At 45.2% G+C, this 27,237-nt stretch overlaps 1 protein-coding gene across 1 annotated transcript in view; it reads right to left on the bottom strand.

Annotated features, from left to right (window-relative positions):
* Positions 1 to 27,237, bottom strand: part of LOC8035607 (head-specific guanylate cyclase) — a 50,121-nt gene that overhangs the window by 10,638 nt on the left and 12,246 nt on the right. Inside the window, exons 5-7 of the mRNA XM_042289656.1 lie at positions 20,338 to 20,659; positions 19,716 to 19,882; positions 14,003 to 14,146 (exon numbers count right to left, since the gene is read on the bottom strand). Coding sequence (XP_042145590.1) covers positions 14,003 to 14,146; positions 19,716 to 19,882; positions 20,338 to 20,659 — 633 coding nt within the window. The remainder of the gene's footprint in view (positions 1 to 14,002; positions 14,147 to 19,715; positions 19,883 to 20,337; positions 20,660 to 27,237) is intronic.

The raw sequence follows: 27,237 nt of genomic DNA on the forward strand, positions 1-27,237 counted from the left end.
TTTTTTTTACAGAAAGAGAATTGTTTCTTGACATTTCACACGGTAGAACTGACAAGCTCGTTGCATATTCCGTGAAAGTTTGAGCTTTCTGTGTGCAGGCGTAACGTTTTCCGGTTCGCTTTAGAGCGGAAGGTCCTCTTGGGACATCCTGTAGATAAATAATACCTAACTGCGGACATAAAAAGAAATTTGAAGGTCCAGATCCTGACTTGAACAATTTGCACACTTTCACCACCTCCCGGAAAGAAAAGAAAGGAAGTTTCACGAATCTCCAGACATTGACGATAATGATATCCCACAGGGGAGAAAAAAAAAAGTATAACTTGATTTAATTATTGTCGAAGTGAAGGACGAGAGTGCATCTTATCAACAATAAATCTGAAGTCCGACTTGCCATCCCGTATACTTTGATTTATATGCCATTTCGGCTGCCGTATCAGTCCTTTTTTTATCGTTCGCATAAATCTAAACAACTGTGACAGAATGCCCCAACCGTTAGAAATATACAAAACGTGCGTTTGTTTGAGCGTTGGAGCGTGAATAAATGAGAGCGCAGATAAAGTTGGCCGATATGAATGCCGATGGACAGCGGCTCAACCGGTAATGGAACTCCCAGGATGCATATAAATGGCGGATGCGCGGAGCCGGCGTAATGTCGAGAATAACTTTGAATATTTTAATACAGAAACATCTCGCTTTTCCGCTGAACTTTCCTTTCTTCTTGTTATTGGGAACCAGCATAGAGCAAAACGACGACAACGGCAACGACAGCCACAACAACGACAATAAAGAAAGGTACTTCGTAAAACTCTTGCCCGAGAATCGCTGCAAGGCGAGTAGATTAGAAGGGTTGGCGCTTCTATTAAAACTTCAATAATGCCGAGTGTAGAAAAACTGTCATGACAGTGTCGAGTCGTGTCAAAATGGTAAACGAATCACCACACAGCGATTATATTTTGTGAGGCAGCAAAATTTGGGAAAGCGTAAACCTCTGACTGTGTTTGAAAGGTGCATTTTGTCGATTGCCGTATAGTGGTATCGCGGCTGACCTACAGTATACTCTCTAACTTTAGATTGGTAAGTTAGACTTTTCTCGACCCCATCTCAGCAACTTGGCTTGAGCGGGAGATGTTTTCAACTTACTTCCAGTTTACTTTTTTCTAAAGTCACGCGCCGAATGTTAGAGGCCCTGAACTAATAATAGAAAGTTTTAGTAGATCGTATTCCAGAGAGAGAGAGAGAGAGAATAGTTGTTTATTTACAGTCACGAAGAGGTTAACCTGCTTAAAAGCTGATTTGCTACTTCGTAAAGGAGACGGGGGTAGGGTTGGGGAAAAGGAAAGAAAGAAAAAGAGAGAGAAAAAAAGTTAAAAAAATTATATAAAATAATACGTATTTACATTATATACATCAACTTCTACAACAGCTTGAATAATCGAGTATAAGAGAGAAAATGAATTAGTGATTTCGTGGCCTTATATGCGTCTCCAGACGTTGACCACGGCCCAAGAAGGTGGTGCAGTTCAATTTTTCCATCTGGTCCTAGTCCCTGCTGTATTTTCAACGTCTTTCTTTCAGAATCGTATTTCTTACATATACACAATATATGGTCACCGTCTTCGGGTGAAGAACATGAAGAGCACATGGATGATTCTTCCTTGCCAATAAGATGGAGGTATTTCTTCGTATATGCGACGTTGAGACGCAGTCGATGAAGTGTTGTCTCTTGAGCTCTTAAGAGGCCTCGTGGCATGCAAAATTCTAATTTGGGGTCAATGTGTTATAGGTATTTGTAGTAATAACGTGGGTCTGTTTATAACGACGATGTTATTTCCCTGACGATTGTTTGAGTGACGGTGTTGGAATAAGTTCTTGAAAATGGATTGAGGAAAGTAGCAGTTTCTTTGTGAGCTTGTCTGGCTGCGCAGTCTGCACAAATATTTCCAGTAATCCCGCAATGCCCTGGCACCCACTGGAGAACTATATTGTTCCCCTTAACTAAATCATTTTGGTGGATCTCCAGGATTGCGCGAATAAGTTGTATGTTTAGACTTCGTTTACGGAGTGAAGAAAGAGCTAGAAGAGCAGACATAGAGTCGACGAATATTACCCATTGGTGTGGATTTTGTAGAATAATATGCTGCATGGCTGTTCTGATCGCCGCGAGCTCTGCAGCAGTCGAGGACGTCATATGACTTAGTTTTGCTTTAATAGTTGTTCTGGTTGATGGCATATATATACCGATAGATGAGGAGGTTAGAGTGGTAGACCCGTCCGTATAAATATGCACAGATAGTGAATAGTTTCGATATATATATTCTAGGGCTATTTGTGTAATCAAGGCGATTAATGTCTCTGCTTTCTTTCCTATACCTGGAATGTTCGCTATAATTTCTAATGGGGGATACATCCAAGGCGGAAGTGTCGGATTTTGTGCAGCCTCAAATAAGTTGGAGAGATAGTCTTTCAGGAGCGTAATGATTTTGGAGAAGCTAGAGGAAGGTTTAGATTCAGCAATATCCTTAAGGAGGTGATTTGTATTGCGAGTGACATGTCGAAGGTAAGTTCTGATTGTTTATTGAGTTCTTAAGGCTGAAAGTGGAAGTGCCCTAGCCTCAGCGAGTGTGCAATACTTCGATGTGCATTTGGGCAGGTCCAAACAAGAGCGCAGTGCTTGTGCCTGGGCACTTTCAAGATCTTTCATAACTGTCTTCGAGGCTACGTTCATAACTGGTAAGGTGTATCGTAAGAGTCCTACAAAAAGAAAGTTATAGTGGGTCATCGTTGCTGAGACGGAACAACCCCACCTTGTTCCGCTTATCATTCAGATTATTTGGGTGAAAGAGTTTAATTTATATCTGAGTCGTTTAATATGAGGGCCCCAAGTGAGATATCTGTCAACAGTTACACCTAAAAGGTGTATTCAGGAACATAGGGTGTCGGTGTTCCTTCTACATATATGGGATATTTGCTGGTATCCTTTTTTGTAAAGCCAACGGCGGCTGACGTTATGGGAGATATATGTAGCCCACGAGACTTGAGATATCTTATGACAATGTTAATCGCTTTCTGTAGTCTTGCCCGATTAATGTATAAGGACTTGCTTGATACCCAAGGACAAATGTCATCAGCATATAAAGATATATCTACTGTGTCTGGAAGAAGTTTGAGAAGACCAATGAGCGATATATTAAAAAAAAACCAACCGCATCTCCACGTGGTGAATGATGTTGATTGGGGCGAAGCTCTGGTGGTGCTTGTCTGCGTAGACGCTGAGCCGCAGCATGCCGAGCCTTTCGTTCGTTTTCATCCATGTCACGCTGCGGTCAAATGCTCAAATGCGTATAGTCGATTGCAAGCTGGGCGACTGGCCGCCGCCGTGTCTCTGCTCGAGCAGGCACGCCCGTGCGATTACGAGCTTGCCAAAGCTACGTTCACCTGCGCGTTGCACGCGCTTGGACGCATGGGGCACCACTTGTGGCGCCATGCTTGCAATTGTCTATATAACCACGTTCCATACCACACATTCTCTTTCTCACATGGATGAAAACGAACGAAAGGCTCGGCATGCTGCGGCTCACCGTCTACGCAGACAAGCACCACCAGAGCTTCGCCCCAATCAACATCATTCACCACGTGGAGAGGCGGTTTTTTTGCCCTACACGAGCACGGGAGCACGTCCTCACGTGCTCGTGAGCACGAGCACCCGACGCCGGACATCGGAAAAACATACGGACATGGCTAGCCCCTAAGGAGCTTCGCCCCTAAAAGAATTGGACTAAGAACACCCCCTTGGGGCACCCCTCGTTTTACTTCATGGTGTCATGTGTCACAGTCTTGTGTTGAAATGTAATTTTGTTTTCCTTTAAGGTAGTTTGATATCCACGTGACTACAGTTCTTTCAAATCCCATGTTTTTCATGTCAAGAAGTATCGCAGTGTGTTCCACTGTATCAAATGTCGCTTCGATGACAATAAAAAGAGCGGTTGTTTTCTTTTTTCTGCATTTTCATCTCTTCGATACTAGAAACCAAACTTAGTACATTAGAGAGTTTTAGTAGATCGTTCCGATACCTCCGATAGCCCCGATAACGATACTATGCATGCGCAAGGGAGGCGGTGGCGAAGTATCGGGATATCGTTATCGGAGTCATGGGAACGATCTACTAAAACTCTCTATTGTCTATGCTGCTTTTTCCGCGGCGGAATCCGGACATTTGGGGTGGATATAGGCCCCTGTTCTAAAGGTCTCATTCGATCCGCGTAAGCACCATTTTTTTCCATTATCTTACCAATGCAGCTTGATAGTGCGATTGGTCGATAGGAATTAATATCAAGAGGGGACCTCCCAGGCTTGAGAATAGGCGGGACACGAGCTACCTTCCATTCATTTGGTATAGTGCCAGATTCCTATGATGTGTTATAAAAGTACAGTAAAAGACATCGTGCTCGTTCCCCAAGATGAGTTAAGGCACAATAAGCAACTCCGTCTGGCCCTGGAGATGACTTAGTGCTGCAGGATGCAAGCGCGGTCTCTAACTCTTTTAGTGTAAAGGTAACATTAATTAGCCTACAAGCATGTGTTACTTGATCTGTGATGCTGATATTAGATTTAGAGCTTGACGTGTAACAGGTGATCTTTGCACAACACTCATCTGCCACGACGGTTTCTGGGAGTTTTCAAGGCAATGGATCGAAAGGGATGCAATTGCTGCGTTTTATTACGAAGGCTTTTCATCATTGACCAAATGCGTGTCAAAGGCTTTCTGGGATCTAGGCTTGCGCTCTTATTTCTCCATCGTTTCTTTGAGAGCTTGTCTAAATGCCGTTGGACGTGCTTTTGCGCTCGCCGTGATGCTCTCGTCTTCACAATTGCCTTTTTTTTCGGGCTCTACGTTCTGCACGACGGCGAATAGCGCGAAGCCGTTCATATTCGTTATCAATAGCAGCCTGCGAATTTGCCATTTTTTACGACTTTGTAGCTTCTGATTTTGCGGACGCAATGACGTGCGCAAGGTCTTCAGTAGTAGCGATCTCATGACACTTTGTTTCTAGTTCTTCTTGGAATTTTTCCCAGTTAGTGTAGGATAAACTTGTACCCAGTTTTGCGCAGCAAAATTTGTTTATTGTGATATAGGTGGGAACGTGATCACTTCCGTGGGTTTCGATGTCCGCAAACCATGATGTCTTAATGGCCAGATCGGCAGATGCCAGTGAAATGTCTAGTGGGCTACTCGTCGTCACCCCTTTGAAATACGTGGGACTTCCGTCATTGAGAACCGTAAGATTATATTTGTCGGCCAGATCAACTAATGCTCTTCCTCTAGTATTAGCCTTTTTACCGCCCCACATTGGATGATGGCTACCAAAGTCGCCTGTCAGAATATGTGGGCTTGGTGTCTTTTTATTTCTTCTAGTCTAAGGTTGTCAAATGCTCTACCTGACGTCCAGCTAGGTGCAATTATCGTGAAAGTGATCGCTCCTTTGCGGACATTTGCAGCAATGTATTCGTTAGTTTGGTGCGGTGAAACATTATGCAAAAAAACGTTGAGATCTTTCCTAATTCCAAGAAGTACCCCGCTGAAACCCAATCTTCTCTGGGAATAAAAGAGCTCATAACCTGATAGTCTTATGTCTGAACCGATTCGTGATTCTGATATTACTATAACAGGAAAACGATATTTGAAAACAAACTGGCGAAAATTTGATAAGCGATTACGTAGACCTCTTGCATTCCACTGAAAGATAGCTGCTCGACTACGTAATCTTTCAATGGACTGCTTGGACCTACTCTGTGAAAATGTCGGCGGAGGCGTCTAATTGACGTGTACTTATTGACACCATAGCTGAATGAGTGGAAGGATGTAATCAAGTAGTGTTATTAAAGCTGTTGCTATAGGAGAGTGCCAAGTGAGAAGAATGCTACGAATAAACGTGGCCACTGTGTTCATTGTGGGTCCCAAGCTCGGGGGGAGAGGGACTCGTTGGATACTACTCTCGCGATCTTCTAATTTGGTCTCTGGAATTCATATTATCCGGAGGCTCGCGACGGGGAAGGATTGGAAACTCCTTAGCGTCACTGAGCTTATATGTTGGTGTGTTAGACGTGTTTGATTTGTCATCTGAAGTAGTTCGACCTGTCGTTTCTGTGTTACCTTTCCTCGATTGGTATTTACCCTTAACAGGGGATGTGCCGGCCACTTCTGTTGAGTTATTAGCAACGTAGTCTTAATGGTGACTACGTTCAGTTGTGTCAGGTGGGTTTCCCTCCACGTTTTCGTTTGAGGAGAGTATGGTTGATCTTGCGGACTAGTAGTCCACTCCAGCGTAGTTCTTGTACTTGTATATGTTTTGTTCAAGCTTGAATTTGGGGCACTGACGAGATGTTGATTCGTGTTTTTTTCCGCAGTTTATGCACCTAGGGTTTTCTGTATCGCACTTGCTCCTGTCAAGAGCTCCACCGCAGCGACTGCAGCGACTTGTTTTCAAGCAGGTGCCACGGATATGACCGTACGAACTGCAGTTCGGGCACTGTCGAGGCTTTTAAATGAAGGGCTGAACGTTGTACCTCGTGTACCGGATGGTGACGTAGGCAGGTAGGGTGTTAGTGCTGAATACTAGTTTCACAACCTCTGACTTCCCAAGACGCCGAAGGCAGAGAACGGGAGCTGTAGCCCGAACTGAAGATTCTCGCTGGACGTCACTGATGTCTTCCTGCAATCCGTAGATGACTCCCTTGGCTGCTTCACGTGAGTGCGGTGCGTAGGCTTGCACAGGTATTCCTCCGATGCTTTCAAGTTTAAGTAGAGCTTTCGTTGATTCTGTGTTTCTGCAATCAATTGCGAGAAGGTTCAGTCTTCGATTTGGCCTAACAAGAATGACGCCATCTGGTGCGGTCATTTCGAGTTTTTCAGGGATCTTTAGAGAATTGATTTTCGCAAGTGACTTGTTGGGATCTGTGGGCTTCAGAATCACGGTGAGAGTAGGCTGAAGCGTTGCTTCAGCCTACTGTCACCGTGATGTACTCTTACCGTGCGATGATACGGAGCTGATCGCAGTACTTGGCCTCTTGCGGCGCTTTGGAAATTGGAAGGCCTCCGATGAGTCGTCAAGCTTACCAGAAATTTCTGCGCAGGATGAAGCGGCGCTCGATGAGGCCGTCAGATCTTCCATCTGGTTGCCGTTCATTTCACATTCCGCCGTATCTGGAACCGGGCCAGTCACAGGTATCGTAGAGTCGTCAAGTGTTGATCTAGGTGGCTTTCTTGAGCTTGTAATTTTTTTTATATTTGCCTGAATTAGTAGAACAATCAGCGTCTTTCCACCAGATCACTTCGTCGTCGTTTTCCCGAGATCATATTCCAGAGCTTTGCTTTACTAGTGAGAACTCGTGTCGTCCCTTCGAAGCATGAAGTGAGCTTGCGTCCACCGGGCCTGCTTTCCTCATCGTATTTGATCTACTAAACTCTCTACTAGGGAGTTTTTGCAGACCGCTCTCCCACCTCGCCCTCCGCAGCGAAGACGCCACTACTGCGCATGCGTGGCGCTAGCCTTGCCACGCAGAGTCCGGGATCTCGTAGCGGGTTGCAGAGGGCGTTGCGGGACAGCGGAAATGATCTATGAAAACTCCCTAATGTCACTGGGTCCTGGAAAGTCACCAAACGCCACCGTATGGTCGCCATATTGGTCCATGGAATGATTCTTCTTGGCCTCTCCAATCTTGGTGAGCCGATCTATATTAAAATCGCTGGTGACGGGTAGATTTATAGAGACGCTTCTTGAATGGCGATATTTTACTATACAGACACCGGCGAAACAAGCGCACATCTTTGGCCATATAGAGTTATTACAATAAGCGCTAGAGGCTCAGCTGGCGCTAGTGTGCTGTTGCATTTTGAAGCAGACAGCAAGCAGTTAGAAATTGACTTCCGGTAATGCATTTCTATGGAAAAAAGCGAGTGCATTTTCTCTGTGCGCTCGATTATAAGAGCAAATATCACGAATAATTTGTACGTACTAGGCACATTGGAACATCTCTCAGTCACGCAGACGAAATAATTGGCCAGTTACAGCATTTTTATTTGAAATTCGCGGCATGAAAAACGGTGTTAAGACCGCTTCGTACGTGCATTTATGTGCGCTGTCGGACACTGCTAGCGCGAACACGGCGTCGACGCTTTCCAGCATTGGGGATATACGTGCCAAACGAACGAAGGACATGTGGAAAACCAAGAGAGACGGCAAGAACTACGCAGTAACACTGGATAAGTAACTCCTTGTGCTTGCAGACGATCAAAATAAATATAAATTGACGTAATATAGTCCGATATGCGATAAAAAAGTACCGCTTTATTCTTTCTGCTCACGAATATGTGCGAAGATGCTTGTTCTGTGTTGAAATCATAACCCGCACGCTCCAAATATTTGCAAATAGGGGGAAGCCAGAGAACAGGTGCACGATAAAAACTGCCAAACATAGGAAATAATAAGAAAAAACACCTTTCGTAGCCCACGTACTTTATTCTTTACGTTTCGAACGTTTTTTTTAACCACTCGTAAAGATGCACGACGGGGTCATTTTCATATAGTGAGAGGACAGGCATATGAGCAGGATATATAAGCACCAACGGAATGCTGGCGAACTTTGAACACACTCTATATTCAATCCTTTCGATCGTTTTTTTTTTTTTTTTTTTTTTTTTGCTTAGAATCGTTGCTTGTTTCTACATACCTGTCATGGAACAGAGGTTTGGGACCGAAATATAGCGAAGTTGAGCATCGTTCGTTCGTAAAGGAAAAACGCTGTAACTAAAGCAATTACACTTTCACAATATTAATGAAGGTACATACTATCCGGTACAACCGAAATAACAAAATTTATTCGTGTTATTTTCCGGCGATGAGACAAAATTCACGCGCGTTTTTCCATAGGAATACACAGGAAGACTGGAAAGGTAGACTGTATGCTGTCTGCTTCAATTTGCAACCGGAAGCCCCGTAGACACTAGCGCCAGCTAAGCCTCTAGTGTTTATTGTACTAACTCTATGTCTTTGGACCGCCACCACTCGGGGCGCCGGTGCCTGGCGGCATTGAACAATAATTTTTCTGTCTTTCAATACGCGAGAACAACAACACTATTGTAAGAGATTCGTGGAGATAGGCATGATAGATAAGTGGACTGCATGCACGACTCCAAAGACGCCTATATTGTCGAGGAACGCTTTCAGCACGATGAGGCTCAGTAACGATCTTGGTGTGACTGGTTTGGAACGGCCCTTTCGAACATTCGAAGATTTGAATCTCACCGAAATGGCGATTGCCACGGCAGCCAAGACCGATTAGCCAATCACCTCGCGAGGAGTGGTCGTCTGTACGTTAGTATCGGTTCCTGGCCGGCTAGCTCCAGGCAGGGAAAGCAATGACGCTATACTTTCCCTGGATCCATTGACTTTTGTCTCAACTAGACTGCACAGTGGCGGAACAACTGTCATCGCGTGCAAGTCTAAAGCCGCACATACATCATACAGAAGACACAGTGTTTACTCCAGGCACGCCCCACGCACGTTCAAAGTATGTTTGCTTCGAACACGTGTAAAGAGTAGCATTTATAGCGTTCCAACTTTAGCGGCGTCTTTTGTATCCCACACTGTGCGGAGAGTCTACAGTTAGTCGGTTATAACGAACTAGCGGCTACAGCGAAGCGATCTCGATTTCCCATTCCCTTTTGCACTTCGTTATAACCGAAGTCGGTTACAACGAAATAGCGGATATAGCGAAGTGATTTCCGATACCCGTTGACTTCGTTATAACCGGTCTCGACAGTATATAAGAGTATTTTACTGTTTACAAACATGAACCGCTGCTTGCGTCCCAAACGACTGATCCATTCGCTGTCCGATTCCACTCTAGAAATAAGAAATAAGATTACAAACCGAATTTTCTTGTTTGCTTTTGATTAGAGAAATCGAAGATCGCGATTCGAAGGCCGCTCCTCGTGCGTCGAGCACTGGTCAGAGCGAAGCGCTCGTGCCCAGACCATGTTGGCGAGGTTCGCTTTCTTTGTTATGCCGTGTTAGTAAACACAGGGCTGTGCAGACAACTAAAGACCCTTTAGGGACAACAAGTAAAGCCCATCTATCCTGGGAAAAGTGGCGCCATCCATTGCTGAGGAAATGCTCGAGACAACTGCCGCGCGCCACTTCTGGGAAGAACATGACGTCTGAAATCTAGCTTAGCGCTGCGCTGTGCCGCCACGATCTTCCCAAGGGCTGCACGTTGCACGTGCTTCTTGCATCGACGCACCTTGCGCTATACTTTTACAACATGAAGGGGTTTTAACAACAAGCTCGATAAAACTCCCCCTATAGTTCGATCTCCTGCCCACTAAAGATCATAAATGTTACACTCTAAAGAAAAAGGGTATCACCTTACACCCTTTTGTCCCACATAATCAGTGTGTCGAACCGAAAAAAATACGGGTTCGGTTACGGTTCAGGTTCAGGTAAATTTATTTTGTTCCGGTTCAGTTCCGGTTCCATTAATTCGATCCGCGAACCGGTTCGGAAATTATAAATGACCAATTGCAACATCAAAATAAATTACAAATAAAACATCTGAAATCAGCACATACGAAGCGGGATACATCGTAGTGTAAGGCTCAGGGATTTCTACCAGGAATGGTTTCTTTATGTGCACTCAAAGGTTACCTCACCGACGTTTACGCATTCGGACTTCATCTAATTGGGTCCGACGCAGTAGCTGTAAAATCCGCGACCTCCTTACAAACCCACTTACAAGTAGAACTCGCTAACTATCCCGCCACCTCGGCGTGTAAGCAATTGAAGGAACAGTGGGGAAAAAATACAGCTTTCTTTATTTGAACTAGCCTTCGGTAACTCAAATTAGACCCTTAAAGAAGTTTTCATTAAACAGGATACGGAATATGAAAAACACTTCACCGAACGCAACGCCAGAAGGACGTAATAGGATAAATATTAAAATAGAAGAGTTCGCTGTCCGTGCAAGCCGCGACCAGCGCAATACTGGTTCCCATGTCAAGATTCATGGATGCAGCATTTGTATAGATTCATGGATGCAGCGTTTATATTCCTAAGACTGAGTGGAGAAAAAAAATATGTAAGCGAGGTGTGTGTCAGTTGACGGCACTTAAAAAACAAATGGCATTAATAGCACATTCATTGTCAACAGCGCGTGGCCGAACCGTTTTGACATGAGCCGGTAACCGTTATTTTTTTTCCGGTTCAGTTCCGGTTCGGGTTCATCGCGATAACAATATAACGGTTCGGGTTCGGGTTCAGTTCCGGAAAAAATACCGGTTCGGTTCCGGTTTTCGGTTCGGTTCGGTTCCGGTTCGACACCCTGCATATAATACACCCAAAACTTCATTTCGACGTACAGCGCCCTATAGTCGAACAGACGGCCAAAAATGTTACGAGGGGCTTGATAGCAGTGTGGTACAACATATTAAAGTAACTAATGTACGTATCAAAGACCACATAAAGAAGACACTGAGTTTTTGCAGTAGGGCCAAAAGAACCCTGATTACTTTTTTTTTTTGTAGTTAGTAATATGTACATTAGCTATTTAAAAAGTTGTACCACACGGCTATCAAGCCCCTCGTAAAATTTCCGGCCGTTTGTTCGACTATGGGGCGCTGTACGTCGAATTGAAGTTTTGGGGTGTATTATATGGGACAAAGGGTGTAACAATACACCCTCTTACACCCATTTTTTTAGAGTGTAAACGGACAATAAAGTTGAACATTTAGCGAGGGCCTTCGACTGTAGGAGTTAAAGGGATGCTGAACCAAACATTGCAGTTTCCATAATAAGTGGCGCAAAATTTCCACGAGCCAGCAGCCGCAGGTTTGCGTGAGCACACGAAACGAAATTGACGTCATAGTCCTCCATTTACCCCTATTTGACAGTGAAATGTACAGGCTCCGGGGATAAAGGAAAATAAAGAAAGGCTTTTTATCTCCACAGTGGGGTCTGGTGTAAAAGGTAGGCGACTAATTCCATGTACAGTGCCATTCCAAACCTGTTAAATGATGTTTAGTAGTTATTTTGTGTAGTTTTTGCTTTTTCATTGTTATTTGCTTTGTTCCATTTACTGTGCCCCACTCCTCTCTGTAATGCCTCCGGGCCCTGAGAGACATAATGTAATGAATTGAAATGAAATTGGTCTAACAGGCACGTAGCTTTCACTTGAGGACATGAAAAGCCTGTTTTCAACTCTCCTTATTCCTGGAGCCCACTAGACATCTTATATATGACTGGAGTGCTATGGAGTCAATTTCTTTGCGTGTACTCGCGCACACCGGTGGTTGTTGGCTCGTAGAAAGATTATGCACCACTTATTATGGACACTAAAATGTTTGGTTCAGTATGCCTTTAACGTGTTGGAGCAGACAGGTTGGTTTACAAGAACAATCGAAGCATTTGAACATATCTCGCGCTTCTTGGTTCTTTTAGCGATGGTTAAGTTAATGGTCAAATGTTTCATTAACGCTTCAAGCAGCGGTGCCGAGGTGGGCTTTGTTCATTCTCTTTATGAACCGGAAGTTCGCTTGGACGTCGAAGACTGGAGCACCACCCAGTGGCGGTTTCAAGGAAAAGGGTCCATAGCACAATTTCGACCAAAGCAAAGGCCAAAAGTGCCCAAGCACCAAGAACAGCGCTGGAAACGTAGGTACACTCGCTTTACGCGCTCGCCTGTTTCGGTATAAAAGATTCAAAATAAGTAACAAATAACCAGTCTTTTACGAACGCACGTGCAAAGTGCTCTTTGTTTTAGGCGTTTTTTTTTTTAACAGTTAACGCTGCAGACGCCAGACGAGCAACGCGCGTAACTATACAGGCAGTATTCTGCTTGGCACTTTGATACTTTAGGAAAAACAAGGGTCCATTAGAGGGAGCCACCATTACTGAACTTCGCTTGAACACACGACATCACAAGCCTCTAAAAGCGTGAATTACGAGGCCATAAAGAAAAGAAAAAAAGGCTCGCGTCGGTGACATAATGACGCTCATTTAATTCCCTTCTTCTGTTTCACGTTTCGGCCGCCAGGCCACGCGTCAGTTTTCGCTGCACACTCGGATAGACGCTACGGCTCCCGGTATTTCTCCTTCGTGTATTCTTCCTTGTAGGTGGCGTCGCAGTTGGAACGAAGAGGGACCAACTCAAACCACGAAGAGTGTCTGCAATTTATTGGCGCACGTATTTCCTAAGCAGATTGGTCGCAAATGCGCATGCGCTGCGTTGTCTCGCGGCGAGGAGAAACGCAGGACGGAGTGGCGAAGACGCTCGCAGACGATCAACGCTCCCATCAGCTCCTCGCCGCTCGTGTTGCAAACGCGGTCCGTGAACCACGTGACACCGAGGTCGAGTGGTTGGAAACAAATTGAAATCTAGGCACAAGTTGTCTTCCTAGACTTAGGCTAGGTGGCGCAAGCTACCGCCCGTTACAAAGAGTATAGCCATTAACATCCATCCACCACCCATCCATCCATCTACCAAAGCCTCAGTTATGTACGCTTCGAACAAGTCTACAGCCAATTTTAATGCAAAATCATTAACTGTCCCATGGAGCGAGCTGACGTCATGAGTTTGAAACGCGAAAACGTCACCTAGTTTTCGAGCTCGCCTTCGGTTCCATTGGCTGGCGCGCGTCGACTGCACTCGTCAGTTTTGTATGACCAATGTGGCATGCCCGTCCCCATAAAAGGAAGAAACACTCATCACAGTCTGCAGACTGTCTTTTGTATAATGCATTAACAGTGGGACCGCAGCTTTATAAATTCACCGGAAACAAAAAAAAAAAAAAAAAGGCGGAGGAAATAAGTGAGTGGTTAAGAAACTAATTAACTGCACCCAAACTACACGAATGACTTCCGGGAAGTATATATATTGAAAAAAGTCCCCTTTATCACTCGCCTATCTTGAGCAAGGCAATAAAATGGAGGCCGTATAATGAAATCACCTGGATGGGTTTTCCGTCGTGAGAATGCACTTGACCGGCGGCGGCCATCATCTTCAGGGCCATCCAGGCGGCTTGTTGCGCATGCGTGTGCACCTGTTTGCGCAGGCCGCTGGCCACGCAATACGCGTCGCCCACCGTCTCAATCTGCAACAGAAAAAAAAAGCTTTATTAACGTTATTAGATTAACTCAGTTACTGAGCTAATCTAGTAACGTTGGACACAGGCTACACACGACCATCCTTTGAATGACGATGGAAGAGAAAAGTTTTACGTTGTCCCGTGACGTCACAGTTTATCTCTAAATATAGCGGCACAGCGTCACGGGATACTGGGATTCCTCGCCGCTAAATTTAGCATGAAGCATTTCCCGCTAAATTTAACTGGCAACAGCGGACACCCATCGGATCCGCTGCGAAGCCCTGGCCAAAATGGCGCCCGTTGTTGTGACCGCCTGCCATCTTACGTGCTGCCATCTGTCGGCCGTTGCGACCAAAATGACGCCTTTCTCTGGCGGGCGGACGCCGTAGGTATAGGGATTTCGAGTTCTTGATTTCTAGATTTTTACTCCGGTAAGTTTGTTTAGTGCAGATTTCTAACGCGAGGTCCACCTCCTCGAGGCACCTCTGGGGAAACCTTAGCCTTCAAACAGTCAACGATCTCCCTGACTCACGCGCTAGAACCTCGGGCTCCCTTGCGTGGTAACGTGTCACACTATACAACCCTGTATGTAGTATGTACAGAGGGTCAAATTCAGATCACATATAGTTTCAGGGTTTTTTTAGGGGGGAAACGGGGCGAAGAGGGCAGGGCCGTCTTAAAAGGGGTACTCCACCGATTTTTTGAGCTACCTCAACTAACTATATTTTCTGACTCCCCGGCCTTTACTCTCTCCGGTATGCTATTTAGAATCGCGAAATTCATAATAGTTATTGCGAAATCGGCAAATGAAAATGATGCAAAAACCAACATTCAAATATACGCGCGCTTTTCAGGGCCATGACGTCAGTGGCAGGCAGGCTTGCCAGTCGAGCAAGCATCCAAAAAATGGAATATGCCAATCATTTGTTCCGTGCTGGAGAGCGGGTACTGCAGCGAGCTTCCCAAGCATTCATTTGACACTGTGAAACTGCTTCGAATCAGTTTAAAACAAAATCTACAGCCCAAAGAGTGAACCCCTGCCTTCCACTGACGTCACTTTTTCATTGTTGCCAGTAGAGACCTCGAGCTTGAAAAACACAGTGAGGACCAAAACTGTAAATTCAATAACTTCGCGAAAAAACAATATTTTGACCTAATATTTGGGATACTATTTTCGCGATGTTTGTTGGTTAGTTTAGCAAAATTTCAAGCAAATCGGAGACAATGAAAAAATCGGTGGAGTAGCCCTTTAAGAGCCCAGTCTCAACTGGAAATCGACCAACCGACCAAGACGCGGGAGAACAGCTGGTGGAGACATTGCGGCGAAGCCCGCCCCCCCAAAAAAACCCGACTTGTTGTTTACCTAAGGCTCCCACCGCACAAGAAAAAATAAATAATAATAATAAAGGCGACATCGGTAACAGGAAAACAATATATAAAATATAACAAAAAAGCATACCGAGACCGCCCGCCATCATAATAAACGTCTCGAGCTACCGAGCAAAGGAATAAAAAAAAAGAAAACGAATTGGATTTGTGGACGAGACGGCCGGATATCAGACTCCGCTTCGGATTACGATGGAGCGGAGGGGACGCTACGAGCCAACCGAAGCCAATCACACGCCGTCTGAGTGTCACGTGACCTTCGAGATAGCCAATCAAGCAGGGCAAAAAAACAAAAACTAACAACAACAACAACATTGTCACAGCACTTGTTTTTAATTTTTTTTTTTTTTTTTGGAGTTGCTTTTATTGTTTAAACCAATATCTGACATAAAAAAAGAGAAGGATCACGGCGCTTTCTTCATTCTGCGTGTTTGGTTTAATTGATTATAGCAAAACGTAAAAAAATAAAAATAAAAACGAGCGCCGTGACAATGCACTATCGGAGCGTAGCGTTGGCTTCGCTCAGAGTACAAGTGAAACAAACTATACGACAGGTTCGCAGCGCCGGTTTGGCTGGTGGTATCCCCTGCAGTCCACCGTTAGCAGAAATGGAGTATGAATATATCCTTTTTTTTTTTACCTACAACTTTTTTTTTTGTACATACCGAGCTTTTTGTGAGGAGTATACGAGGATATACAATGTTTAAGAAACAACACAAAAAAAAAAACGAGGGAAAAAGAAAGAAGCATGTTGTTGCGCAAACGACCCATCCAGCGGTCCTCCAGAAAGTCCACATCGGGGCAATCGTTCGTTGTTTTTGTTCCCTGTGTAGATGACACGCGTCCACAACCTCGGCTATGCAATTGAGGAGAGAAAGTTTCCGCCGAGCCCTCCAATTGGCCGTGGCGAGCTCGGACGCCAAGACCCGTCTCCGGCCGGCAGCACGCGACATAAACTCGTTGCTGACGCCCAAGTTTGTTCTCGAGCAATCCGCTAGGGATAGAGATGCATGCTATCCACAAGAGCCGCCTTAGTTTGGGATGTTTCTTTTTTCTTTTGCGTATTTATTGCTCTTTTCTTTGTGGGCCCGGGGCTAGCGTGATATCGAGCCTTCGAAGTACGCGTATTAGACGCGACAGGGATTAGATTTTACCGTGGATGTGGATGTCTGGCGTATCGAATCGAGTTTTGACGACAATGGCTACGTTTACATGGATGCGACTGCAGCGCATCGGATCCAGTTAGCGAATCGAATCGGTCCATGTAAACAACTAAGATCGGATCGGATAGGATCGGATCCGATCCGCTGGGACGGGGTGGTTTGAGATGGTCAATCCGGATCGAGACTCTCCATGTATAGGCTAGCGGATCGAATCGAGTGCTCGAGCGAGGGATTATGGGAGCTTAGCTTTGCATGCCGCTAGGCGAACCGGACACTTCGGAAACAATCTGAAGGTCACGAGGTTTGCGTTGTGATCCTTCGACACGAGGTGTCGCTACTGGTCGATCCGAATCCATATAAACGTAGTGGTTTAAGTGGATTGAAGAGGATTGGGTGCGTGCGATTGGTTCCCTCTCGAATCGATGCGCTTCAGCCGCATGGCAACTTAATAAACGGAGAGTGTGTCTCATTGTGTTCATAGAAAAAAGAAGAACCCTTGGATTACTAGGGGAATTATACATATCAAGAGAAAAGTAAAACGTGGTCGGAAAGCGAACGCGCTTAAACCAAGTGACGATAGAAATATGGCACTCAAAACCCTGAGTCACGAACTAAAAAAACTCTTCGAAGAATCAAAGAAAAAAATTTACAATATCACTCTTAAAATGTCTCTTACTGAAGCCTTAGCCAAATTTTGGCGATATGTTAATCCCCGAGCCAAGAAGGAATCTAGTTCTGATAACAGTCAACTAGGAGTTGAGAAATTCAGTCCTTAATTCTTTTAATTTGGGTTCACTCACGATAACGCAGCTTTTCCAGTAGGGAGAAATGTTTCTGAGTATCCTCCAATTAATGATTTATTAATTCAAGAGCAGGAAGTTTTAAATCTCTTACTTAATGTTGACATTAAAAAAAGTCCCGGTCCCGATGGAATTCCAAAAGCTTTTTTTTAAAACGGTACGCGGAACGGGTCGCTAAATATCTGATCAAACGTTTTCAGTCCTCAGTAAATACTGGTTCCGAACCAAAATGCTGAAAGTTTGCCAGAATTATTCCTATAAATAAAAGGAGCATCGACTTCTTCTGTAGATAATTACCGCCGTATATCTCTCATTAGTAAACAGGACAACTGGCCGAGTTGGTATGGATTCATAATGGAACAGCGCGAATTTTTGCAAGGACAGAGGAAGGAACTGGACAGGACGGGCGCTGACTAACAACTCGTCCTGTCCAGTTCCTTCCTCTGTCCTTGCAAAAATTCGCGCTGTTCCATTATGAATCCATACAGTTGTTAGTCAGCGCTCGTCCTGTCCAGTTCCTTCCTCTGTCCTTGCAAAAATTCGCGCTGTTCCATTATGAATCTCATTAGTACATGTTCAAAACTTCCTGAACACATTGTTTGGAAAGATATTTTAACGTTCATTAACTATCACAATATTTTTCATTGTTATGAACACGGGTTCCCCGTAAATCTCTCTCTACAACAACCCAACTTATTGAAACAGTGCATGATCTTTCCCAGACCATAAATAATCGTTGTCAAACGGATATAATATTCTTAGACTTGGCAAAAGCTTTTGATAAAGTGTATCATCCTACATTATTATTAAAAATTGAACCCTTATTTTAAAACCAAACGATTGCAAACTGGTTTCGCTCATGTCTATCATGTAGAGTACAATTTGTGGAGTCTGGAGGCTGTGTGTCTGGGCTCGTTCCCGTTGCTTCAGGAGTTCCACAGAGTACAGTGTGCTAGGCCAACTTTTGTTTTTATTGTTCGTAGACGGCATCCGCTGTGGCATATCAGTCCCAATTAAGTTGTTTGCCGATGATTGTGTATTATACGACTAAATTGTGTATTATACGACTAAATTTTTCTAATCCTTAGCGGTTTAGTTAAAATCGACAAGAATAATTACATGAATGCGCGCGACACCGTATCATAGCATGTATATTAGAGAGCCCGCCGTTAAAAATGATTGTTTTAAATACATATAGCTTCTTTCCAAGGACCGTCAGATAATGGAATAAACTTCCCAATGAAACAGAAATTTTAACAAATATTTGTGATTTCGTGAAAAAAACAAAGAAAAAAAAAACATGAATAGCAGAGCGTTTGAGAATACGCCACGAATTTAGGATTTCTTATCTGTTTGTATGTATTGATCTGTTTTTTTTATTGCGTGCGCATAAATGTTTTTTTTTTCTTTTTATAGCACCCAGCAGGACTCCACCACTCCTGTAATAATCCCGCAATGGCTGACAGTATCAGTAAATAAAATAAAATAAAATAAAAAAAAAGAACAAACTATTACGACCCGATAAGCTAATCGGGCATCGCCAAAAAGTGCATCGTCGCGGCGTCCGTCGTGTTTGTGGGCACGCTATATCACCGGCTAAACCAATCACACACACATACACACATACGCACACACACGCAGACACACCAAAAGTGCGGGGCCGTACCGCATCTACCGTGCGCGATCGGTTTAGTCGGCGAGAGCAAAAGCACACAGCGAATGACGCCGTGACGACGCACTTTTCGCGCTCTTTGATTGGCTCGATGGGATCGTGGCGTCGACTGCGGTCGGTCTTACAATGAAACGGCGTACCGACCAACACACGCGGTTTACAAACGAGACCGCGTTTGCCCACACCGGGACTACACGTGCGCAGAAACCGCCCGAGGCGAAGCATCTGCGCATGCGCAGAGCCGACAGTAGCGCCACCGCAGTGGTGTGCACCGTCAGAGAGTTGAGTTGGTCTATGTGGAGCGCAAGTTCGTCGGCTTCTTTTGTAGGGGTTGTGGTGACGTCAGAACGCGGAGCTCTGATTGCCCAGGATTGAAGGATAGTGGGTAGAACTCGAGGCAAAACTGAGGGCAGCTCGGACGTCGGCGTTCTGACGTCACTACAACCCCTGGAAAAGAAGCAGACGAACTTGCGTATTCGAAGTTCAAACTTGTCGCTTTCGACGAGAGAAGTAGGGCGTGCAATCTGTCGGATGAGAGGAGACGCAGCCCTCGCCTTGTAGACGTCCAGCTCCCCGCAGAACTGGTCGAACTGCGTGTACAGGGCGTTGAGCATGTTGATGACCATCATGGGCGTGGCCGTCGAGCAGATGGCCGTGAAGCCCACGATGTCCGAGAACAGCAGCGTCACCTGGTCGTGCTGTTGGGCCTCGACGGACTCGCCTGCACAACGGCCAAAAGACCCGTTCGCACGGTTGCGTTTCGACAGTCGGATAAAGGTGGCTTGCCACGGAATACGACTGCGTTTTGCTGTTGGCAACGTTAAACCTCCCGCATTCAATCCCCTTTGGTCAAAAAGCACTTGACATACCAACATTTTTTTTTGTGCTTCCGCGGAAATGTCAAATGAGACGGTACAAATGAAGCCACGCACGCTTGCGACAGTAGTTTTAGCACTGTCTACACTGTGTATTAAACGGTGTAAAGTACACGCCGGGAGTACTTCTGTGGTGTATAACTAACTCAATGTCCTAACTCGGTGTCACAAGAAGAACTATTATTATTTTATCTGTTTTTAAGAAGAGAGGTGTGTGTTGAAGACGCGTCTCACAGCCCATCGTAACAGCGTGGCAACGCGCAGAAGGCGGTGAGGAAAATGATTTATAAATCCCTCTTACCCAGCCAAAGCTTCCTGGCCACACTGGGCGGGAATATAAGGTGCAGAAGGTCGACGTTCTTCTGCCGCTCCTCTTCGACGGCGAGGTTGGCCTCCTGGATGGAGCTCCGGATCTTGTCCATGCGCCTCTTGAGTCCGTCCTGGGCCCTGGCCTGTTCCTCGACCAGCAGGATGTCCCGTGTGGCATCGTGCACGGGCACGTCCGAGATGTACAGGCCCCGGCGCAACATGGCCGACAGGCCGCCGTCCACCACGGGAGAGCCCAGGAAGAGCAGCGTCTCGGACTCGGGACAGTGGACCATCTGGCCCTTGACCTCCATACCCTGAAGATAGCCACCGGAAAGATATAGACCTTTTTTTTGTTTTTAAAAGGGGCACTGACACATCAAAATCTTTTTTTTTTTAATTATTATCCGAAGCGATTGAAAACGATGCCGGGACATTACCCTCAAACTTTGAAATTTGGGAATTCAGTATTTGTGAAGTAAAAAACAATTTCCAAATGCCGAATTCGAAGTTCCCGCGCGGTCGGCGCCGGTGCCTTGACGTCAAATATTGCGGACTCCTGTGAGTCCACTTTCTTTCACGACTCCCTGCTGTTGCCATGGCGACCCAAAGCGAGGAGGATAGGAGCGAGCGCCGGCGTTGCCGCGGAGCGGTTTTGAGCGGTGTCGCCTGTTTTCCTTTGGAGGATACAAATCCAGGAGACGGCACCACAACGAACTATCGATTTTTGGTATTTCAAAAAGAAGGGCCCTAGTGCGTTTGAAATTGCGTTAGAAAACATGTTTTAGGATTGCCGTTATTAAATGTTATAGAGATGCCGCCTACAAAGCTTCTAAATTTCATGATTCTTGACGTCACGAATCAAAAGAAGGGAGGAGGCGAGAGGCGGGAGAATCAAACGCCAAAAATAAAAAGGCGCGCGCGCGCGCGCAGGAAATTGTTTTTTCGCGATGCGTTTTTTTTTTTTTTTTTTTGCGTGTCTATGACTGCAGTTTTCATCGTTTTAGACAATAAAAATAAATACGACCTTTGGGGTGTCAGTGCCCCTTTAAATTTAGTGCCATTGGAAGGCTCGAAAAAAGCCGTTTCACTTTCAACAAACGAATGGTGGTCATCAAACTGTATCTCACCGTGCGCCACCACTTTCGTGCACGTCAGTAACAGATGGGGAATTGGTTCTACGATCACCTCATAATTATTTCTAGATTTGCTTTAGTTTCGGCGGTGTAAACACAAGAACTGACCAGTATAAAGCGGCGACTCGTAATCCCTTTGAATAAATTTCCGCCATCAAAACGCTTTACAGACAAATTTGTGACAAGCGATTGACTGGAACACACTTCGAGGTAAACGCTTACGCAGCCGTCGCATCTAATCTGTGCGCCGTGTTGTGCCGACATCTTGAACTCACAGGCTTCATATATTTTCCGCTTGAAGGCCCTCATTAGTTTGGCACAGATTCCATATACACTAAGATGATGAGAGCGATTAAAGTTAGATTGAATTTTGTAAAGGGTATATTACGACACCAAGCGTCCTTAATGTTTTTTTTTTCTTTTTTTTTTTTACAGCAACATTTGTTATATATACTTCCCAGCTGCAATTGTGGCTGCGGGGTTATGGCAGTTAGAAAACTCAATTTCACTCGAGCAAATTTATTCTGGGGTCGTTACACATATCTCACTGTAGAACTAAATTTCCGAGTACTACTAGAGGAAGGCAACTTTGTAGAGACGAATGTAATCTTACCAAGGAAAACGACCGCACTCTGGAAATAATGAGAGACGTATAAGTTCCCACAGATTGTACACGCACCACTATGATAGGCGACAGTTAACTATACGCCCACAAAAATTGAGAAGTTGCACCTCATCTTGCCTCGTGCAGGAGGTTGGCCTGCTGACAAGAAAGCAAAGAATCAGTGCCAATAACGACTATTAAAGACAATGAATGGAACAATCGTCACTTAGAAGCTAAGTTCAAGAGAAGCGTCCAGAATCAGCCCGCGACACTTGGTATTGCATTGACTGTCCGTGCATGACCTTAATTAAGCGAAGCGATTCAAAACATGTTTGAACGTACACATGGTTTGCACGTGACGCTACGGCAAGCCATGTATCCAAAACAGTGTTGTAGGCTTTACCGAAAAAAAGTAACGAAATACGTTACCTTTTACATGCAAATAAGAGGAACCCGTTTCCGACCTACGTTACCTCTAAATAAAAGGAACGCCTTACAGTTACGTATAAAAATTAACGCCCGCAACTTTTGCGTCATTTTTTTAGATAATGAATTAACACTTTTACTATTAGACGTTACAGGTATGCATAAGCGCCATATTTCAAGAAACATTATATTGATACGGAACATAATTACCTTATCTTTCTTACGGTTCCACCTAAATGCTCACAAGGAAACACGCAAAGAAAAACGCAAAATAATTCAAAATTTTAAGTAGCTTGGCGCCTAGAAAGACGAAACAAATTTAAGTGTAGTAGTTAACGAGTAAGGTAACTACGTTATCCGTTACCCGAAATAAGTAACTGAAGTGCGTTATCCGTTTCCGTTCTGAAAATTTAACGAGTACGTTACAACGTTACCGGTAACGCCGTTACTTGTAACGCGTTACCGCCAAAACTGATCCAAAGCGTACACTCTAAGAAAAAAGGGAGGAGAAAGGTAGCAAAAGCGACTGTTCCTCCTTGTTGCGGACAAGTTGCCCAGAGAAGGGAGGAACGGCAGTTCAGATGAAAGGAGGAGGGCGAGTTCCTCCTTGTTCAGTTGGCGCAGGGGTAGAACATCGCGCTACTGACCAAGTGGTCAACGGTTCGATCCCCAGAAAAGTGGAGTTTTTTTTTTTTTTTTTTTTGTAAAGATTTTTTTTTTTTTTTTTTTTGTTTACCAAAACACACATAAACAAACCCAGACCGATGAAAGGAAAATTAAAGCCCTTATTATTCTCCGAGACGTTTTCCTCCTCCAGGCAGACCGGAGAAAGCTTTCGCCCTCCCGACCCATCTTCTTTCGGTTTCGTTTTTCGAGCACATCGCGCACGTTGTTTAATAAATTAATGATGAGTTGATTGAGCTTCAGCGGCAGCGAAGGCCGCCTGTAATTCCGTCTTCTAGTCCAAACGTGCAGAACATTTCGGTTGCATTGACGTTTTTACCACTAATTTTATCAAACGAGCTAACGAAGCCGCTAGAAACAGCGAAGTTCCGGAGCAGTGCCAGCAGCGCTACATACACTGGGTAAGACGGCCGTCTCCAATTCGCGGGACACACGCGGAACTACAGCAGCGAAACCACGAGGAACTGTGTCGACGTTTTCGACGTTATGGAAATCGCGGGAACTGCGTCCAAGGAAGGCAGGTTTTCCTGCCGGCTGCCTGGGTGCCTTCCGTGCTGAGTGCGGTTCCGTTGTCCCGTGCCGAGTGCCAACCGGCGTTCAACGTGATTCTTCTGCGTGTCAGCAACATCGTCAACGTGGTTCTGTATTTCTTCGTGTCAGCGACATCGTGATGGCAGTGTTGTTTGTTGTGAACAGAAGACTGGAATTATCGCCGATGTGACCGTGTGTTCGCGTATCAGTGGTGTAACAACAAGATGAGATGACGTAAACTGTCGGGCATTGATGCCGCTGGTCGGGCCGTTATCGGAGGGGCCGGGGTGTCGCAGGATGACATTCCGCTTTACATTAAAGAGTTTAAAACCACTTGAGGGATTAGGTGCAGTCGATCGACGTGTGGATAGTCATGTTGGAACGCTGGTCTGAACGGTAAGCTCCTATCGTACAGTGGCCAATGTGACTGTCGGTCCCCGAGAGCGATTGCGCTCTGGGGAAAAGATAACACTACGAAAGTATGACGGAAAGTACGTATATTTATAATGGAAGTTTAGCATAAAAAAAATATACAGGCAAAATCGAAAAAAAACAAAAAACGCTATCCTTTATTTTACTGTTTAAATATATTACGGTTCCTGTAGAAACTGCCCTCTAAGTGGCGCGCTGGGATGAGCGCTAGAAGTTTTCGAGCTCGCAACGGCGCAGCTCCGTACACTTAACAGTTGTCGCAAGTCGCGGCTTTGACTGCATTCAAGTTGATCGAAAAGCGATTTCTGTGCCCGTGAAGCATCACTTCCAGCTGAGTGGATATCCGCTCTACAGAGATTAATTCAAGACGGCAATTGCAGCTTTGCGCGAACAGCACAAATGGAAAAACGAACACTACAATATAAATACTGGCTACGAAGGGCCATGCGGGAAAACAAACTCATGGCTTGGAACCACATTGGAGCGGCTCGATTTATTGGCTTTCAAATAATTATGGCATGATCGAGCGTCTTCTTTTTAATAAGAGATTCATCCCCTGAGCTATTAAAAATAGCCTCAGATGTATGACATTGCTGAAAAAAAATGAGCATGTTCGGAATATTTATTTTTGCTTAGGGAGTCAACGAAAAATTCCGTACGTTCAAAACGACCACTATAAAAGACGGAAACGCAGAGCACGGGTGTAGTGTTCGGGCTAGTGTGGTGTGCCGCTGTATTGATGTTTGTATGTGCCATGTATGTGTATGTGCTCAATGTATGTTCACCTGATGCTGGTAATGTGTGTATAGTAGAGGATCCCCATGCGCATTAGTAGCCTGAGAAGATAAAATTTTTTTTAAACATGAATGGGGCGGTACCTAGCGCCACCTAGCCTAGCAAGTTGCAATTACTCTGCTTGACCGTGCCATCTGGTGGCAAGCGATTTAACATCCTTTTACGCTACGCGGCTACGCCATAATTTCGTGTTACCGTGCTGAGATAAGCCAAGAGGTTGCTTCTAGTGATGGGACGAATCACCGGAGATTCGGATTCGGACAGATTCGGAAATTTCCGAACTTCCCGCGACGAATATTCGGCAGATTCGGAGATTCGTCCGATTCGTCGCTGGTTGAAGACGGCAGCAACGGCAGCGGCTGACGGCAGCGTGAATCTTGTCGTAAAGCTCGCGAACGCGGTCAGTTGTGTTTCTTTTTAGGTACTGTTATTGCATATAACCAGATTTTGTCTCGTTTATTTCAACGTAATGGTATGTACTGTACTGTCATTCTAAACCCTGGCACACGCCCAGATCCAGCTGAGTTGATCGGTGTGGTTGACGTAGGCCTAACCAATGCACGGTCTCGGTTTCGCGGTGATCGGTAAAATGTAGCGAAATGCTGCGTATTATACATAATGTGGCGCAATGCACAATAAATATATTCAGGCAAGGAAATGATTCGTGTCCTTCTCTAGACCTGCGTATGTCTGTACCTGTAAGGCGCGAGAGCGAGATGAATGTTGCTCGTCACAACTTCGACCGCGTACCGGCACCGGTGGCGAAGAAAAACGTACCGTCCTCGGCAGCAAGTTTTGCTTACATGAACTTTATTTAGTGAAAAAGAAACACAACACAGGGGTGTCCAACGCGGAAACAAACACTACTAAATCGGATATCATTAAGCAGAAAGGTACAAATGCAGTGCGGGAGATTAACAGTACGGCGCAAGGAGTTTCAGCCTGTTTCCTGCGTTCCGATAACAACACGTCAGTGGACACACGTTGGCGATAATCGATCCGAACATACTCACTTAAGTGGTGTGTGCCAGTATAACCGTAATTATCGGCACGAAATGTGTCTGTACCGAACAGCATGCACGGCATCGATCTCTTGCGGCGATGAAAACATGCACTTGTATTGCTTGTATTTCCACGTGCTGCAAGCACGCCTATTTTGGTCACAATCCGAGACCGAAACCAATTTTCCCGCGATACCAGCCGGTACCGTTCGACAAACATCCAAAATAATATAAACAAGGCGGGACATTTTATTTATTACTATGATATTATATTACAATATTATTTTGTGCGCTTTGTAGAATTTAGTGAATTTAATATTACAAAAATTGAAACACTCATCAACGTGATCCGGCCACCATGGCAACGCTCCGAATCTTTCCGAACTTTTCCGAATCGCTTGAGATTCGGCTACTCTTCCGAATCTTTCCGAATCTCCAGATTCGGCTCCGAATCTCGATTCGGATAAAGATTCGTCCCATCACTAGTTGCTTCGGATTTGCTTTTTTTTTGAGAGCGGCTTTTGGTTTTGCGGGCGAATGATTTTCACTCCTCCGTGATGTGCGGTTGACGCAACGGTTGACGAAGGAATTGTGGCTCGAGGAATAGCAAAGGTAGGACGTAAAGTGCGTGAACTGAGTGCCGGTTGTCTCCGTTGTACATCGCAGTGCTGACGATGAGAAGACTGAGTGACTGCATGCTTTCGAAACGTAAGTTTCTTTACCTGCAGGGGTAAAGAAACTTCGGAAATAAATACAGTTCGCGGAAAGCTCGTGTTACGTTTTTATTTCCTGCTCCTCTCGCTTCGTGCAATAGACTAAGTGTTCTCGTTAAGCCTTACCGAGCTCGATTTGCTCAATTCGTGGCCGCCATAATGAGATGCAGTCGACGGAGGAACTTTTCCTCCCCTGCTTAAGGGACGAAAGTTTCTCCCTTTCTGAAGGAACATATGTGTCAAGAGCGTTCCTCCCTTTAGGGAGGACTATACTGACCCTTTTTTCTAAGAGTGTAGCCTCCTCTACGCTCACAAAGCCTGGCAGTTCGACGACGGAGCCATAGAGTGCCTGGTATATGATTTGGAGCGCGAGGATCTCGTAGCACAATGCATCAAAGAGCCATTTCTCGGGGAACCTGGACGTCAGCGCACAGCTTTTGCAGCGGCGAGGACCCGAAACACGATTGTTCGCTCTCGCCGCAGCGGGGCGCCAGTCACGTGGCTCTCCTCTCATCCGTTGTCTGCCGCTCCACCTTTTCCATTTCGGTCAGGCTTTTTCAGTATATAGACATT

This window comes from Ixodes scapularis, unplaced genomic scaffold (assembly GCF_016920785.2).
Source record: "Ixodes scapularis isolate PalLabHiFi unplaced genomic scaffold, ASM1692078v2 PGA_scaffold13__105_contigs__length_92229423, whole genome shotgun sequence".
In the NCBI taxonomy this organism is placed as follows: domain Eukaryota; kingdom Metazoa; phylum Arthropoda; class Arachnida; order Ixodida; family Ixodidae; genus Ixodes; species Ixodes scapularis.